This window comes from Microtus oregoni, unplaced genomic scaffold (genome assembly GCF_018167655.1).
Source record: "Microtus oregoni isolate MIOR12 unplaced genomic scaffold, Mior012 000045F_ref0000178, whole genome shotgun sequence".
NCBI lineage: Eukaryota > Metazoa > Chordata > Mammalia > Rodentia > Cricetidae > Microtus > Microtus oregoni.
Genome location: NW_024543219.1, coordinates 13,098,172 through 13,115,834, shown reverse-complemented (window position 1 = coordinate 13,115,834; position 17,663 = coordinate 13,098,172). Strand labels below are relative to the sequence as shown.

General features: G+C 46.5%; 1 protein-coding gene across 1 annotated transcript in view; it reads left to right on the top strand.

The window, feature by feature from the left end:
- Window positions 1-3,352: 3,352 nt before the first annotated feature.
- Window positions 3,353-17,663, top strand: part of Gch1 (GTP cyclohydrolase 1) — a 31,086-nt gene continuing 16,775 nt past the window's right edge. The window contains exon 1 of the mRNA XM_041634236.1: window positions 3,353-3,833. Within this exon, the coding sequence (XP_041490170.1) occupies window positions 3,497-3,833 (337 nt within the window). The 5' untranslated portion in view covers window positions 3,353-3,496. The remainder of the gene's footprint in view (window positions 3,834-17,663) is intronic.

The window sequence follows — 17,663 nt, the reverse complement described above, 5'->3', positions numbered from 1 at the left end:
GTTTCCAAAACACAGGAAGAAGAAAAATAGAGGAAGCTTCCTGACATTGATCTGTTCCCCATGAATGCATGCACTTGCTCACCTGAATGTGCGAAAACACACACACACACACACACACATTTCCAATGGTATCTTTGTTTTTACTTGTTAAACATGTGAGTTATTTTTTTAAATGTGGCCTCTAGCTATGCTTGTAACAGTTTCTTGATTTATATTTGATATCTGATATATATGGGAATGTAGTAATTAGCTTTTAAAAGTTTCGCTGACATGCATGTTTCTTATATTCACACACACACACACACACACACACTCACACACACCCATTTTTTGGCAGTGTTCAGGATGGAGCCTAGGCCCAAGCATGCTAGGCCAATGCTCTCCGTTTCTTCTGTTTTGTTTATTTATTTAGATAGGGCCTCATTTAGCCAAGGCTACTCTCAAAATCTCTGGGTAGCTGAAGATGATCTGGAACTCCCGATCCTACTGCCTCCACTTCCCTTGTGCCAACATGTCTGATTTACACAGCGCTGGGGGTAGAAACCTGGGCTTTCCATGTGCCAGGTCTTTATGTGCCTCGTTTCTCCTGTTTTAGTGTTAGGTGACTCTGAGATTAAGGCATGTTCATGCTTCTTTCATGAATGTTTATTTGGAATAGATGCCCGATAAATATGAGTTACAAGCTACAGTAATAGACTTTATTAGCACAGGACAGTTCCAGGGGCTTATCTTCTGCTTGGTCCAGTCTTAGACTTACTAATACCTGTTTAAAAGTTGGAAAACCATCATAAGATACTCTTAAACACATAAGATACCAATTTGATTGTCTGATAAAATTCACCTTTGGAATTATAACATAATCCTTCCACTGAGCAAAGCTATTTATATATTTTTTTCCTCAATCTCAAAGAAAACAATCAAATCAAAGCATACGTTACTGGTTAAGAGTCCAGTCAAGCTGGGTGGTTGTGGCATAGTCCTAGTTCTTGGGAGGCAGAGTCAGGCAGATCTCTGAGTTCAAGGCCAGCCTGGTCTAAAGGATGAGTTCCAGGTCAGCCAGGGTTACACAGAAAAACCAGAAGAAGAAGAAGAAAAAAGTGCAGTTGATCAATAACATTTGTTTGTACCAACATCTGGGGAATGGACCTTGAAATTTGTCAGCCTCCTATTTCTCCACAAGACACAAATGTGTTGTCAATGAAAACACTCACTTTTTCACTTGCAAATCAATATTTCCAGGGTCAAAGTTCTGGCCACCTCAAATGTTAGCCAGCAGGAGGCTTACCACAGGCAGGAAGCTAGTCAGTAGGAAAGCAAGCAAGGCAGCGGTAAACTCAGCTGGTGACAAGAGGAATGGATTCTTGCTCTAAGGAGAAGCCTTAGGCCAGGCAGTGGTGGTGCACACCTTTAATCCCAGCACTTGGGATGCAGAGGCAGGTGGATCTATGAGTTCAAGGCCAGCTGGTCTACAGAAACGTCCTTGGGAAAGCTGTGAGGGAGACGTTTTAGGCAGGAGAAGGGTAATTGAGGACTGGTGAGTGTCTTCTCGTGTCTGGAGTTTTGTGGCCAAATGACTCATAACTAAACTCATCCTAATTGCTGGTTGGAAGGTGGTTTTCAATCATACGAATGTCAAGAACATAGGTGCCTACTTCGTCATCTACTCTTCTTTAAGAGATTTTTTTTTATTATTTTTAATTATGTGTATGTGTCTTTGTGGGGGTCTGTGCATGTGATTGCTAGTGCCCATGGAGGGCAAAGGGATTTGGATATCATGGAGCTGGAGTTATAGATGGTTGTGAGCTGCCTGATGATGTGGTGGGAACCAAATTCAAGTCTTCTGGAAGAGCAGCAAGTGTTCTTAGCTGCTGAGCCATCACCCCTCTTGTCTGCTCATGTCACTGGTTTGCCAAGGAGCAGTTCCTGCCATTTCTCACCTTGTCAGGCTAGAGGATGTAGCTGGCCGCCCCGTCCTCTTGCTGATCACCAGACTCAGGGTAATGGAAGAAAACAAGCTTCTCTAATCGTTGTGAGAGACAGGGTCAGGGGAGGTTAAAACAGTGGTGTAGGGATCTGGCAGCTTACAAGTACTCTATCTTCCTAGGCAGAGGGACTCCCTCTGTAACTCATGCCTTGACAGTGGGCAGAGGTCTCTAGAGTGGCAGCTGTGTGGTACACGTGTACCACAAGTTTTTAATCGCAACTTCCCTAGCCTTCAAAGCAAGCCCAAGAGGTTGGGCACGTGTCTTTAATGCCATCACTTGAAAGTCAGGCAGATACTGTGAATTAAAGGCCTCCCTGGTGGTCTACAGTGTGAATTCCAGGCCAGACAGATCTATGTAGTGAGACTGTTTCAAAAAACAAAACCAAAGGATGACACCAACAGGCATGTGAACATGGATTGGGTGATGGTGGCGAATGAATGGGATGTCTTCATCACAAAAAATGCCAGATAACCAAGGCCCGCTGACACTGGAAGAGACTTCCCCAGGGAAGAGCACAGTAGTACCAAATGGCTGGCCCTGAAAACATAAACAGACACGTGACATTATATGGACTGAGCAGGCTGTACTTATTTATTTAGAAACACACACAGATGTGACAACTGTTAAAGAAAAAGAGGGAAGCCGGGATGTGGTGGCGCACGCCTGTAATCCCAGCACTTGGGAGGCAGAGACAGGCGGATCTCTGTGAGTTCGAGGCCAGCCTGGTCTACCAAGGGAGTTCCAGGACAGGCTCCAAAGCTACAGAGAAACCCTGTCTCGAAAAACCAAAAAAAAAAAAAAAAAAAAAAAAGAAAAAGAGGCTGTGAATTTGAAAGAGCAGGGTGGGGGGAAGGTGTATGGGAAGGTTTGGAGGGAGGAAAGGGAAAGCAGAAATGAACTTAATTATAATCTCAAACAAAACAAAATAAAACAAAACTAAAAAGTAAATTAAAAAAGATGTTTTTTAAAGAGCACTGGAGTTACTTATCTCCAGCTAATTTGCTCCACCCTTCCTGCCCCAGCAAGGTCACCTGTCAGTTCATCTTTCACAGGGCAACCAGACCACAACATTTTTGCGACCACGCCCCCTTTGCACTTCGAAAATGAGGTGGACCAGATGTCCCTATTCCCCGGGTTCCGGCTCCCTTGACTCCTGTCGCTTTGCTGACTCAGATCTTCCCTTTCTGAACCAAGGGGGTCTAACCTGAAGTCAATCTTGTGCAATCGCGGGGTTTAGGGGGCAATCAGGAGGGCGGGGCTAAGGGGCGGGGTGAGCGCCGTGACGCAAGAGGCTCGGGCCAATGAGGCTCGCGGCGCCGGCAGAGTCGCCCCGCCATAAAAAGAGAGGCGCGGCGGAGCTCCCCAGCTGGCCGCTGCCCTTCGCTCCAAGTGTCTCTCTCTCCAGGCTGACACCCGGTGCCGGTGACGGCCACAGGTCACGGCCGCCGGCGAAACTGAGCCTCAGCGCTTGCAGCACCCCTGGGTGTCTCGGGAGCTTTCGCGCCGGGTCCATGGAGACGGGCCCGCTGCCGGCGGAGAAGCCGAGGGGACCCAGGTGCACCAATGGGTTCCCCGAGCGGGAGCTGTCGCGGCCCGGGGCCAGCCGGCCTGCCGAGAAGTCCCAGCCGCCCGAGGCCAAGGGCGCACAGCCCGCCGACGCCTGGAAGGTAGGGCGGCCCCGCAGCGAGGAGGATAACGAGCTGAACCTCCCCAACCTGGCGGCCGCCTACTCGTCCATCCTGCGCTCTCTGGGTGAGGACCCCCAGCGGCAGGGGCTGCTCAAGACGCCCTGGAGGGCGGCCACCGCCATGCAGTTCTTCACCAAGGGATACCAGGAGACCATCTCAGGTCCGTGCGGCTGCCGGGGAGTGTGGGGCGTGGGGAGGCGGCTTCAGGAAGTGGGGCAAGCTCCGGGAACTTTCCCGAGTTGGCTTACTTTTGGCGCAGCGAGCTAAACTGTCACCTCCCAGCCGCAGCCCAGGAGCCTCAGCCTAGCAGGCGGATTCTCCTCCTGGGTCGTGTGGCTGGCGCCCGGGGGCCTTGGGGAGAGGGGGCTCTCGTTGACATGGCCACAGACACTGAGCTCCGGGGCGGGAGAAAATGTGGGACCTTCTCACACGAGCGCCCAGAGCATGATGAGGCACAGGCAGCACCGCCTTCCCCTGGACTTAAGGATCCCCTGGACACCTGTGGAAGGGACGCAGTGCAGAGCGTTGGGGGTAAAGCCAGGCTTCTTGTATGTCAGTGTGCAAAGTTAGGTACTTGCGTGTGTGTTTGGGGGGGGGGGCGCTTCTTCACGGAGTTGTAATTTGCATCCTACCTCCTTAGGTTTACTCCAGGTTTGGACTTTGCCAAAACCTGGCACAGTTCTGGGTTCAGGCTTCTGCAGTTTGAGGTGCGGGGTTTTCTTGAGCTAGTATTGTTGTTGGGAGCCTTTCACACTCGCTCTATCAAAAGAAATAAAGTAACCCCTGCCCCCCCGCTACTGCTGAGAACTCGTGGGGAGGTTCAGTGGGCCTGGGACTCCGTGCTTGTGGGCTCCCCAGACTAAAATCAGCAGGCTAAGCTTTCAGGCGGCAAGCCCTTCCCACCCAGTGATGGGGAAGCAGTTGGTGAGGTAGGATGCCAAGGCAGGTGAAGGGGAAGTGGAGGATGACTAGGACCTCGCTGCCTGATTGGTGAGCAGTGTTGGTCTCCATTTTAAAAAAAACCTGATTCTTTTGGCTGAGCTCAAAGGCCTCATGTTCAGTTCACATCTGTGCACCTCTGACTTTTTTTTTTTTGCGTCCACCAATTTCTCCTGAAAAAAAAAAAACAACAACAAAAAACGGCACTGCTTTGAAAGGTAGTCCACCCTGTCCCCTGTCAGTCCCTGCCATCTCCCCGAAGATGTTGGGAGACTGAGAACCTGCCCCAGAAAGAACAATTATTTCTACCAAACCTTCCCCACCTCAAAGGAAGGGTGGGAAATGAGAGCCTGAGAAGGGTGGGGCCCCAAAGGAAGCAAACCACTTCCTAGTGCTAGGAAGCTGGCCTAGACCTAGATCTGAGTCTGGGCTTCACTCTTTTGATTGTGGAGGTTTGGGTCTCAAAAGCAGAGCTTGAAAAATGGCAAAGACTGAAGGATTTCCTGTGAGTTCAGTATCTGGGAGTGTCGGTGTGTTTGGTAGTCCAGGATGTAACGAGGAGCATCCCGATGGAGCCTTGTTCATTCTGCCTCTAGTGGGTATACAAAGATGGTTGTCCCATCAGACAGCGGAGTCTCTCCCTTCTGTGGGGCTCATCACTCCAAAGGAGAGGAGTTTCCAGCCTTGATACAAGCCACATCGTTCTCTAGAGAGACTTGCCTGTTATTTGAGAACTATTGCCCCAGGCTTGCCTCATAAACTGAGCTTCAGCTACAGAAGTGTAAGGACTCCAAAGCACCCTGCGTTCCAATTTCTTAGTAGGAACTCCTTTGACATGGAGACAGAAGATTGGCCTCTGTCAGCTGAGGAAGATGGAGGGCAGGAGTGTGACAGCTTAATGTGTATGAACTTTCCTTTTCTAGTGATAGAATGTTCTGGAACTACACAGATGTGGTGGCTGCACCCATTGTGGGTACTACCGAACAGCATACCATACGTGGTGAAAATTAAGAATTTTATAGATATTTACCACAATATATACACGGACTGTTTAAGATTATTGATAGCTATCAACTGAATTCATAAAAGTTATTATGTAGCCTTGGCTGACCTGGTGCTGGATATGTAGGCCAGGCTGATCTAGACCTCACAGGGATCCCCCTGCTTCTGTCTACAGCCTGAAGGGATTTAGATCTTTTGTATGTTTGGTGCCCTATCTATTAATTTCTTGTCAGAAACCGTGTGGTATTTCATATTACCCCTTTATCCATTCTCTTACAGTTTCTTTTCTGTTTGTTTCTTGGCTCTGGGGAGCTGGTCATTTTCCCATCACCCTTCCTTGTCAGGCCTTTCTCCTCTTTCCAGTACTGCCTTTCCATGGGAGAGACTGTGGTCATCCATGACAGGACTGCATGTGTCAGGGTTACCAAGTCTCCCTTGGCTGTCTCCCTGGGATACAGCTGTGGGCCAGGAGGTGGGGTGGAGGAGAAGCCAGCACCCCTGCCAGGGCTGACTTCCCTTTGAACCTAGCATCACAGGCTGATCCCTGGTCTAACTCAGACCAAGTCCTCTTTCTCCATTTCTGTCTCCTTTCAGTTTAACCAAACCCTCGTCTCTTTCAGAGGTGAGGTTTTAAGCTTGCAGGGTTGCTCCATGCAGGGCACCTTTCTCCCACTGCCTCCTGAGTGCTGGGGTTACAGGTATACAGCACAAAGACGTTGTCTATGTTGTTTTCATTCAGAACCTTCACTAATTGAGTTGGCAACTCCGCTACTCCACTCCCCGAGGCTCTTTGGAGTGGCCCTTGCTCTCCGCTGTCTTCTCCAGGTATGAATCGTGACAGCCCTCTTGCCGGCAGCATTAGCCACTGAAGGTTAAATGCTCTACCCGGCCCCATCCTCAGTTGTTCCTCTTCTGAGTTTGTGAAAATGCACAAGACTTCACCCTTCTGTTGCGTTTCTTCACGGCTGTGTTTTTGCTTGTCTCTCCTGGACTGCCAAGAGTCCTCATGACCATGGCGACAGTGTCCCGGATTTCAGAAAGCATATGTAAAGTCAAGCATGAGGCCATGGCACTGGCAAGGACAGTAAACCACGGCCCCCCTCAGTCATTTGTGTTGCAGATCGTCCCTGCTCCCTGAAGAGTTTATCCTGACAATGGGACAGTTTGTTTTTATAAAAACAGTCTTCACTACTTCATGAGAAAAGTCAGTAATTATGGAAGGTTTTCCTTGGGAAATCACAAATGTGTCTGATTTATTAGATCAGGTTGCATCAGTGAACAAAAAAGTGATAGCTCTGAAGCATCAAGAGAGACAAAAATACAATTCTTGAGATTTATTTTACTTTTTAATTATATATGTGGGTTACACACATACACACACACACACACACACACACACACACAGAGAGAGAGAGAGAGAGAGAGAGAGAGAGAGAGAGAGAGAATATGCCCACATGAGGACATCACATTCCTGAAGCTGTAGTTACAGGCAGTTGTGAGCTATGCAGAATAGGTGCTGAGAATTGAACCTGGGTCCTCCAGGAGAACAGTACATGTTCTTAACCTCTGAGCCATCCATCTAGTCTCAAAATAAAATTCTTTCCTATTCCCTCCTATATCACAGATGAAAGACAAACTCATGCCCTCTGTTTTAAAATACATGTCCTATGAGCTTGGGCAATGACTCAGTTGATATAATGCTTACTGAATAACCATTAAAACTTACCTCTGGTTCCCAGCACCCACACGAGACAGCAACACATAGTGGCACACTTATATTATCTTAGCATTGAGGATCCCCGGGACTTGCTGGCTAACCAGTCTAGACAAACTGGCAAGCTCCAGGTTCATGGAGAGTGTCATAAAAGATGAGAAGTTGAGGAAGACAACTGACATCGATCTCTGGCTGTGTGCACATGCGCACACAGAACAGTTCATCTTAAGAGAGGAACTGTCACAATGGACAGATATGTCATGTGGCTCATTTAAATCTTGACTCATGAATACTTCCAGTTGTTAATTTTGTTAGTGGATTGTTAAATAGAGCATATTCGTAGCCAGAAAGAGACCTATGAGTAAAGGGGAAATCAGGAAGCTGTTGACACAGCAGTTTATGTGGATCAGAGCTATGAGAACGGGGAGAAAAGCTTGAGTAGGTGGGTAGAGGCACCATGCATAGTTCTAAAATGATGGACAAGCATGTCACGTGCCTTAATTTTCTCTTGCTGTAAGAGACAGCGTGAACAAAGCAATTTATAAAAGAAATCATTTAAGTGGGGGCTTTCTTGTAGTTTCAGAGAGCGAGCCCATGACTATCATGTTGGCAAGTGTAGCAGCCGGTAGGCTGGCTGGCAAGGTGCTGGGGCAGTAGCTGGAATCTTACATCTTATCCGCAGGTTGGAGGCGGGGTGGTGGGGTCTGGGCTTGGCATGGGCTCCTGAAACCTCAGAGTTTATCCTCAGTATCACACCTCCACCAAGGCCACACCTCCATCAAGGCCACACCTCCTAATCCTTTCCAAATGGTTCTACCAACTGGGGAGCAGGCATTTAAACATGAGCCTCTGAGGGCCATTCTCCCTGCCGCCACCACAGCATTGGTACTTGCCTTAGTGTCTTAGGGCTGCCATGCGGAAATACCACTGGGGGTTTAAGCAGCTCACATCAGTGATTTTACAGTCCTGGAGGCTAAGTTTGAGAATGCGGAACCAGCAAACCCTCTGCAACTGTACTGGAGACCTCCCATGCCTTATCCTCGTTTCTGGTTGTGAAATCCAATCCCTGATCCTTGGTTTGCAGCCCACACTCCAATCTCTGTCTCTGTCAATGCCCACATTTTTGTCTTCTGAGGACACTGGTGACTGTAGACTCATGTTGTAGTGTATCTCTTCTGAGTAACACCTGCAGCAACACTGTAGCCAACAGAGTCACGTGCAGAGGCACCCAGGGCTTCAGCATGATTTTCTTGGGAGGGTTCAATCCAAAGCAGTACTGAATATATTTATTCATAATATTCCCTGGGAATTTTTATTTATTTATTTAGAGACAGGATCCCTCTAGGTAGCCCTGGCTCTCCTGGAACTCACAGAAACCCACCAGCCTCTGCCCCTCGGATGCTGAGACTAAGGATGTGTACCACCAGGCCTAGAGTCATTTAATTTCTCTGCAGTGTTCGGGAATTGTGCTGGGCACAGAATGAGTGAAGCCGAATCTGCTTCTTACCCTCACAGGAGCTCACAGCCACCAAAGGAGAGAAACATTAAGCAGTCACAGGAAGGAGAAATATGACAATAACCACATGGCTCTGTGAGCGTTTGGCAAAGGCCCTTGACTAGCGCGGGGAATTGGCAGCGTGGAGGGTACAGTGGTGCTGGGGCTGCTAACTGCCCGCCCTGAGCGCCTGACAGGTGTCACCTCGCTCTGTCCCCATAATTGCCCTGTAGAACATGCCGTATTCCTGTGCTGTGGAGAGAACACCAAGGCACGCGCAGGGAGCACAGCCTCCAGGTGGTGGATGGAGAGATGCTGAGCTGAGAGGGTCATGGGCATCATGTGACATGGCTTCCAGGCAATGACAATATTTTACTAGTTTACTTGGCTCTTTCCTTCTTTGCATTTTTCCTGCCGTTGCTTTGTCTGGCTCTAGAAACTCCTCTACATCCTAGAACCTCCCAGGTTTGCATTTGCAGCATCCTATTTGAGTTCAGTGTTTGGGTGAATGAGACTGCAGTACCAAAACTGACCAGGAGAGGACCGATGCCTAATAACTGGTTTCTAGATTAGGAGTCTTGGATTGCAGGGATCCTAATTCCAGCCTGTGTGAGGGAGATGTTTCTGACAGCTATAGATTCTCGGTTGAGTCTGTGGCAGTTATACTCTGGGACAAACAAGCTGAGATGATCTGAACTATCTGGGAAATCTGTTATGCTCAAGGCTGAAGATACTGATTTACTAGAATTTTATTTTTACAGTAGAACATCTTCAGAAAAGAAGGGACTGTGGATGCTCTTGTTTGAATTCTCAGCAGCTTGGCGTACACAGTGATGGACTTAATGGATATTTGTATTTGTTTTTGAAGGAGAGAGATCATTTGGTGCTTTGTTAGGACTATGGCTTTAAAAATTATTTGTAAAAGACTTATTTTTATTTTGTGTGGGGGTTTTGTCTGCTTGTTTGTCTGTGCACTGTTTATGTGTAGTGCTCATGGAGGCCAGAAGAGGGCAGTGGATCCTCTGGAACTGGTGTTACAGATGGCTGCCATATGGGTGCTGGGAACCTTACCCTGGTCCTCTGCTGAGTCATCTCTCTGGCCAAGAATTAGAAATTTTAAATCCTTTCTTGCGGAAGGGTTTCGGTGTGCAGAAGAAGAGGCTGCGCCCCACCATGCAGCCTCTGCAACTGTTGACATAAATACAGATCTATCTTGCTTTGTCCCCCCCTGCCTCATAATCCTTCTTTACTGAATCATCTTAAAGCAAGTCCCTGATGTGACAGTCTCATTGGTAAGCACTCTGCTGATCTCTAAAATAATAGGCTTTGAAACACAATAACATATGCGCCCACGTCCAGTTGACCATGGCCCCTTAATGCCAAGTGTCTTAGCAAATGTTTGCAGTTGTGATTCTCACAGGTTTCTTTGTATAACCTGGCCCCTTGGCTTTGCCTGCCTCAGACCCTTTGCCTGCTGGAGTGTAACAACTTGTTTTCCTGTGCCTGCAGCTGCTCTGAGCATGAGACCTTCATGAGTTTCTGATGTCAGGGGAGTGAATTCTGGTGGGTTTTGCAGCTGGAAATCCTACGAGTTAGGGCGTGGCTATCAGTTAAGGGTCCCTATAAAAGTTTCCCTGGAGCACAATAAAGTTGGCATTCTTGTATCAAGGATGACCAGTGTCCAGGTGTCTCTGTCTGTATGCATTTTTTCAAACCCAGTCATTTTATTTATTTATTTATTTTATTTATTGTTTTTTCTAATAATTTTTTCATTACTTTATAAATAATTCCATTCAAAATTCCCACTTCCCTCTTCCCACTTCCCTTCCACTCCCCCACTCAACCCTTCCCCCTCCCCCTCCAGTCCTAAAAGAGGGCAGGGTTCCCTGCCCTGTGGGAAGTCCAAGGCCCTCCCCCCTCCATCCAGTCTTAGGAAGGTGTACATCCAAATAGACTAGGGTCCCAAAAAGCCAGTACATGCAGTAGAGACAGGTCCCAGTGCCATTATCATTGGCTTCTCAGTCTGCCTCAATTGTCAGCCACATTAAGAGGGTCTGTGTGCATGTTTTAAGTCTCCAGCCTAGTTCCCGCTAGCAAACCGTCCTGTAGTAGTGCAGGCGTTACATAAACTCATCTTGATTAAGCCAAATTCCCCACATTATACTGGGATACTCTTCTTGGGGTCTACTTATTGCTGTTTTTGAGATAGGGATATGGGCAAGGATAAAAATGCTTGACAGCGCTCCACAGTTGTCTGGAACAATGCTAGTGTCAGGTACCAACCCCTGTAGAATTCTACGTTCTTGTCGAGCTTCCAAGTCTTCTAAGTGTTGGTAATCTGCTATTGACAGGAACTCTTACTAATAACAAACAGACTAATACAGAGGTGATAATGTTATATGTATTATACATAGTAAAAACATTTACAAACTATGAGAGATCATTTTTACTGGGTTATACAACTTACTAGAGAGAGAGGAACTGCTCAAGATTGGCAGAGAAAGTCAACACAAACTCATGACAAAGGGGGAAGCTATGAAATCATAATGGTTCAACAGTTAATAGTTTTGTGGGTCAGGCGTTGAACCTGGGGTCTTGAGCATCCTAGGCAAGGGTGAGTTGTTCCACCAGCCCAGTTAATGCTTTTCCAGTTATGATTTAATGCTGAAGTGTTTGTTAGGGTTTGACTACAAATGGCACAGCTAGTGTAGTGGGCTACACTAGCACACACCTGGAGACGTTTCACTCTGTGTGCATGGATGCGCATGTGTGTGGGACACCAAGGTTAATTGATTTCTGGGACAGTGTGGATCCCTGAACTTGCAGCTCTCTGATTGGCTAGATGGTCTGCAAGACCCTGGGGATCCTCCTCCTGCCTCTGCCTTCCCAGTGCTGAGATTGTGGCCACCCTTATGGCTACCAAGCCTAGTTTTTTATTAATTAATTAATTACTTTTGTATTGGTTCTGAGGGCCCTAAGCGCAGGTCCTCAAGCTTGTACATCTAGCACTTTTCCAACTAAGCTATTTCCCCATCCCAAATATTTACTTTAAAAATGGATTTGTGTGTATTTCCACAGTAGTAAATGATTAAAGCAGACTGCTGACGGTGTCTATTTTATACAAGCCTTCATCTTATAAATGTTGGTAAGCTACCTGATTCTGATACTCGCCCCCTACCAAGCTGTCAGAAATATCCTCAGCAACCTATATATAAGTAAATTAACACAGTCAACTTCATGGGTCTACTGTATGTAGTATATTTAATTTTCTAAGTACATGTTCGGATTTTCAAATAAATTAAAAATATTATGACAGCCACGGTATGTAGCTTCAGCTCAGTGAGCTAAGAACGCCATGCTCACTCCACTACCCAGTATAGGTAGAAAATGGCCCCGCCCTGTAACCGACCTCTGCCAGCCAGCACCTCCTCATGTCACTCATGATGGCTGTTCCATCAAGACCAGGTCCTCCTGGACTGCTCAGGGTTTGTCCATTCCAGTTCCTCACCAGTGCTATCTACTCAGTTGCTCTGACGTCATCATTTAGTACCGTGAGCCCAGTTTCCTTACAGGTTGTACAAGCAATGTCAACACATGTAGCTAACACAACACATGTAGCTAACACAACAGTTGTAGACGGTGGGTCTGGTCCTGCAGCAGCTGCTGCTGTAGCTGTTCTTGCTTTTCACATTGTTTCCCAGTGAAAATATGCTGCAGGAGTCCCTGTTCCATGGTGGACTTAATGTTCAGTCACCGTGCGACAGCCTGCTGTCCACGTACAAGGCCAAGAACCGTGGACCGCTTCCATGTTGCCATCGGTCCCCCACCAAAAGCAAAAGTTGGGTGGACAGTTGTTTCTCTAGTTAATGTCACACACCCAGCTCCTGCTTCTAAGGTCACTAGCGTGTTGCTGGAAGTTGATGACTCAGAGCTACTTCACACGCTCCAGTCTCCAGAGTCCCTCCAATCCCTGGCTGACGGGTATCCTGCAAACCCTTCAAGCTGAAGAGACTGCCCAGGAAGCAGTCAGCCTAGCCGTGCTGCTCAGCTGTTAAAATTGATCAGGGACCATGAATAGAAAGCTGTGTTTCACCAAAGAAAAATAGCTAAATATGGAAATTTAAATATTAGGAAACTGCAAAATATAAAATAAAAAGGAAAAGAAAAAAAATCCCAAATAAATGCCAGGTCTGACAAACAGTGCCACTCCTAGATTACCTAGATTACTTAAAAACAATAAACTCCCACAAAAATAAATATAAAAACCCAAATATTTTATATACTCTGAGAAAAAGCATTTTCAGTAAAATACATTCTTTTATTCAATTGCATATATATTATAGAATAGTTCAGCATGGCATTTCTTTTCTTTCCTTTTTCCTTTTTCTCTTACTTCTTTTCTTTTCTTTTCTTTTTTTTTTTTTTTTTTTGAGACCAAGTCTCATTGTGTAGACCAGGCTGGTCTTGAACTCACAGAGACCCCACTTTTCTCCGCCTCCTAAGTGCTGGGACTAAAGGTGTGCACCTCCACTCCTGGCAGCAGCTCTCTTTCAAGTGACAGAAGTGATAATGAAAGAGGAAATGTAATTTGAATTATAGAATTCTTGTTTTCATAGAAATTCCTCAGTGTTATAGGAACCTGAGCCAGGACAGCTTCCCCACAGGGTTCCTGGTGCCCTTTGTGGGAGGTGCAGAGGTGGGAAATGATCTTGAACTGCAGGAAACTTGGTCCTGCAGTTCAAGAGAAGAGGATGCATATGCAGTTCTGGGCCTCCTCAGGCTTCCATCAGCACCACTCATGTATGCTATCGTGACCCCGTAAGATCGTAATGGAGCAAAAACCCTGGTGGTCAGGACACCCCATTACTGATGCGTGTCAAGCTCCTCTGTTGCCAGTAGGTCAGGATCATAGCACACACAACTGTGTATAACACCAATGCTAGACAACAATAAACCACCATGATCCCGGGTGGTGATTGTTATGTTAAACTCCTTATTTTGTTTGTTTTGAGACAGGGTTCCTCTGCAGACCAGACTGGCTTTGAACTCACTGAGATCTGCTTGCCTCTGCCTCCCAAATGCTGAGATTAAAGGCATGCACCACCATCGCCTGACTATGTTAAACCCTTAATCGTTATTTCAGGATGTGCACCTACTCACTAAAAGCACTTAACTATGGAACAGTCTGCCTTGGTGCACCTGGAGAGCCTCTTCGTCCTTTGTTCATCTTGCCACTCAATTGCATTCTTTTCTTTTTGCTTTAATCTTGTGTTTTGTTTGTCATGGCCTTAAAACAGCAGAATATATCTATAAATATGTAGACATACACACACAGATACACACCACTAAGATCATGTTATCCAAGTGTATAGTAGGTTGTGTAAGCATGTTCCATGGTATTCATATAGTAGCAAACTGCTTAATGATTCATTTCCCAGAGCTTAACCCTATCATAACCAGGCATAGTTGGCACATTCTTGTAATCCACCACCTGGGAGGTGAGGCCTGGGATACATGAGACTCTGTTTCAAAAAAAAGCCCCAAAAGATATCCCCACCATTAAACAATGCAAGTTTGATTTTATTGACTACAGAAAGATAAGAGCTTACATGTGAACCTGTCCCTTACCTGTATGATTACTGTCTTGTCTATAGACTTGTTCTCCTTTTCCTTTTGTATATGGTGGTACTACTGCTTCACCTGACCTGGAAGAATTAAGAAACTGCAAAGAGCACTGGGTGCTCAATATATCCCCTGTCTCATGCTGTTGGCCTAATTGGAACATGTCTTAAGAACGTGAGCCTCTCTGGGGCTTTGAGTTGTCATATAAAGAGTCCAACAACCCCAAGGCTTCTGCTCTCTGGGAACATCCTGAGCACATGCAGGAACTGCGTGCTGGTGTTTGACACGTGGGTCAAAGCCCATAGTTGACTCCAGCCCCAAGGAAGAGGAACAGCGGCAAATACCTGTCTCATTTCTGGTCCATAGAATCTATATATCTAAGAAGTTAGCTGTAGGACACTTACTTCTGATTATGCAGCAGAAGCATCTAGAATGGATTCTGACATGAGGATACATAGAATTTTCACAAAACTCAAGTCCAAATGGATTAAAGACCTCAATATAAATCCGACCACACTGAACGTGATAGAAGAGAAAGTGGGAAGTAGTCTGCAACACATGGGCACAGGAGACCACTTCCTACGCATAATCCCAGTAGCACAGACAACAAGAGCAACAGAGAATAAATGGGACCTCCTGAAACTGAGAAGTTTCTGTAAAGCAAAGGACATTGTCATTAAGACAAAAAGGCATCCTATTAAATGGGAGAATATCTTCACCAACCCTGCATTTGCACAGAGTAAAGGGAGAGCCCTAAACAGTTTTAGGCTAGAGATGTAAATGTGTGATTTACCAGTGGAAATTGGTAATTTCCAAGTTCCCAGAGAGTGCCTGAGTGCGTTAAGGCAGAAGGCAGAGGCTTTTGGATGTCTGAATTGTTAGTGGGAGGTGTGAGAGAGCCCTCAAGCTAACCCTGCAGGGGTCTGGTGCATGGTGTCCCAAGGGCACTGTGGAAACTCCATCCAAAGCCAAGGATGGAGTGTTAACTCTGGCAGCCTGGAACCCACTCCCTGTGGAGTCAGGCAGCCAATGACACAAGTGCTGTGGTCCTTGGAAGTTCCTCTGATGTAGTGACACAGGGGAGGTGGGTCTGTGGTGCAGGTCTGTTTCTCTTTGATGGTACCTTAAAGGATTTAATCCTGGGCAAGAGCAAAGAGTTCTAACGCCCTGGGCTGTGTTGCCCCCTTTCAATCCTTGGGCACCACTGTTCCTCTCCCTTATCTTTCCTAAAAACTGTAGGCAGACCCTGTTATATCTTTTTCCTTAGGATGGATGAACACTGAAGGTACCAAAGCCATCTTTCATCAGGTTCGAATGCTGGAAGAAGCATCAAGTGTTACAGCCTGGCCTTCTCGTGCCCAAAACACTGAAAACAGTAAAACAGACTCCACTGATGGGAGTGTCCTGTTGCTCAGAGTCCTTCCCTTCTGCCTTTCTTCCTGGCGGAAAAAGTCTGTGCTTGTCCTAAATATGCACGTGCATGTTTGAGCAGCATCTAGGAGATGAGCGTTCTTGTAGCCTTGAGACTTCAGAACAGGGGTTCTCAGAACATGGGTCAGACTGAATCACAGGTCTGGGGTCTTTTCAGAAATCAGATCCTCAAGCCCATCCCGACATACAGAGGACTGTGTGGATGGGACCCAGCAGTTTGTGTTTTAGCACAACCACTGGAAGGGTCTGACAACCCCCACTTCAAAGGGTGCGCAGAGAGCCTCACCCTGCGGCCTCACTGTGTTTCCAGGACGGGTCCTAGCTGCAGGGATGGGTGCTGGGCCGTGTTACTTCATTGTTTAGAGCTGACAAGTGCAGGGGTGGTGCGGACAAACCTTGACTTCGGGAGGCTGCTCTGGCTTCCTTTGTGGCTGTGACTAGCGGACAGGAGGGAGAGTGGTGTGGACCCCGTTTCCAGGGTTACCTTCTTGCTACTGATAACAGGCAGGAAATTAAAACAATCTGTGATAAAGCTTTGTTCTTATTATCCACAGACGGCAGCTTTCAGATACGGGAGAGCAAACATAAGTAAATATAGCTGGGAAGCTTCATTATTGAAGAAAAATGACTTGGTGCGGTCAAGTTTGTAGTCTGGGCTCGTTTTAATGAAATGGGATATAGGCAAGGCAATATGCTGGTGTCTCTGTTCTACACAAAACCTTAAGCCATGTGAGGACACTTAAGGTTTCTTTTTGGTTTGATCTTAAGTATATAAACATTTATAAGAACTCAAAGTCAAAACTACATGATTTGGGCTGGAGAGATGGCTCAGTGGTTAAGAGCATTTGCTGCTCTTCAGAGGACCCAAGTTCAGTTCCCAGCATTTCCAGGGATCCATTACCCTCTTGCGGACTCCACAGGCACCTGCGTTCACATGTGCACATACTCTGCCCCATACACATAATTATAAGTAATTGTTTTACTAGTTTTGTGATTTAGACATCTACTGTTTCTTTTGGGGAACAAGCATATTTATATGTTACACATGAAAAAAATGAAGTGAACTTTATTAAGGAACAACAAAGATCTCCCAACTCTGCAAGGTGTGGGTTGAGATGAACACACACACTTGCATACTCATGCACGCACACACACACCTGCACACATCCGCGCACACACAGCACACACACGCACATGCTGCCGCTAGGGCAATGACAGTATGGGCCTTTTCAACCACTCTAAAAGTTTCTTCCTGTCATTTTGCAGTCAAATCCTTTCCCACTTCTGTGCCCCCGCAAGCCTCCTATCTTTTTTCTACTACTATCCTTTCGCCTTCCCCAGAATTTCATCGCTAGGACCATCACGTGTCACTACGCAGTTTCGAGGCTGCACAGAACGGAACTGGCCAGTTCATGGCGAAGGGGCACTGTCTTCTCGGGCCACCACTGCCTGTGGCCTGTCCTCAGCTGAGCATTGCTGTGCAGTGCACAGGCGCAGCCTTTCATGTTTCCAGTGACTTTATGCCACTCAGACTCGGCAGATTGTTGTCATCAGGTCACTGTGTTTTCACTGAATCATACGCCACTGTTTTTGTATTGCAGTTGTCGGATATTATTTCAAATTTTGAAGTAATTTTTAAGACTTCAGACAATATTACAAGAATGGTACAGACAGTTTCATATACAATTTCACCAGCTTCTCCTAAAAAAAAAACCTTACATGTTCACGGTATGGTTACTAAGACTGAAGAAGTCAATATTGGCATAGCTACATACTTTAAGTTCTGA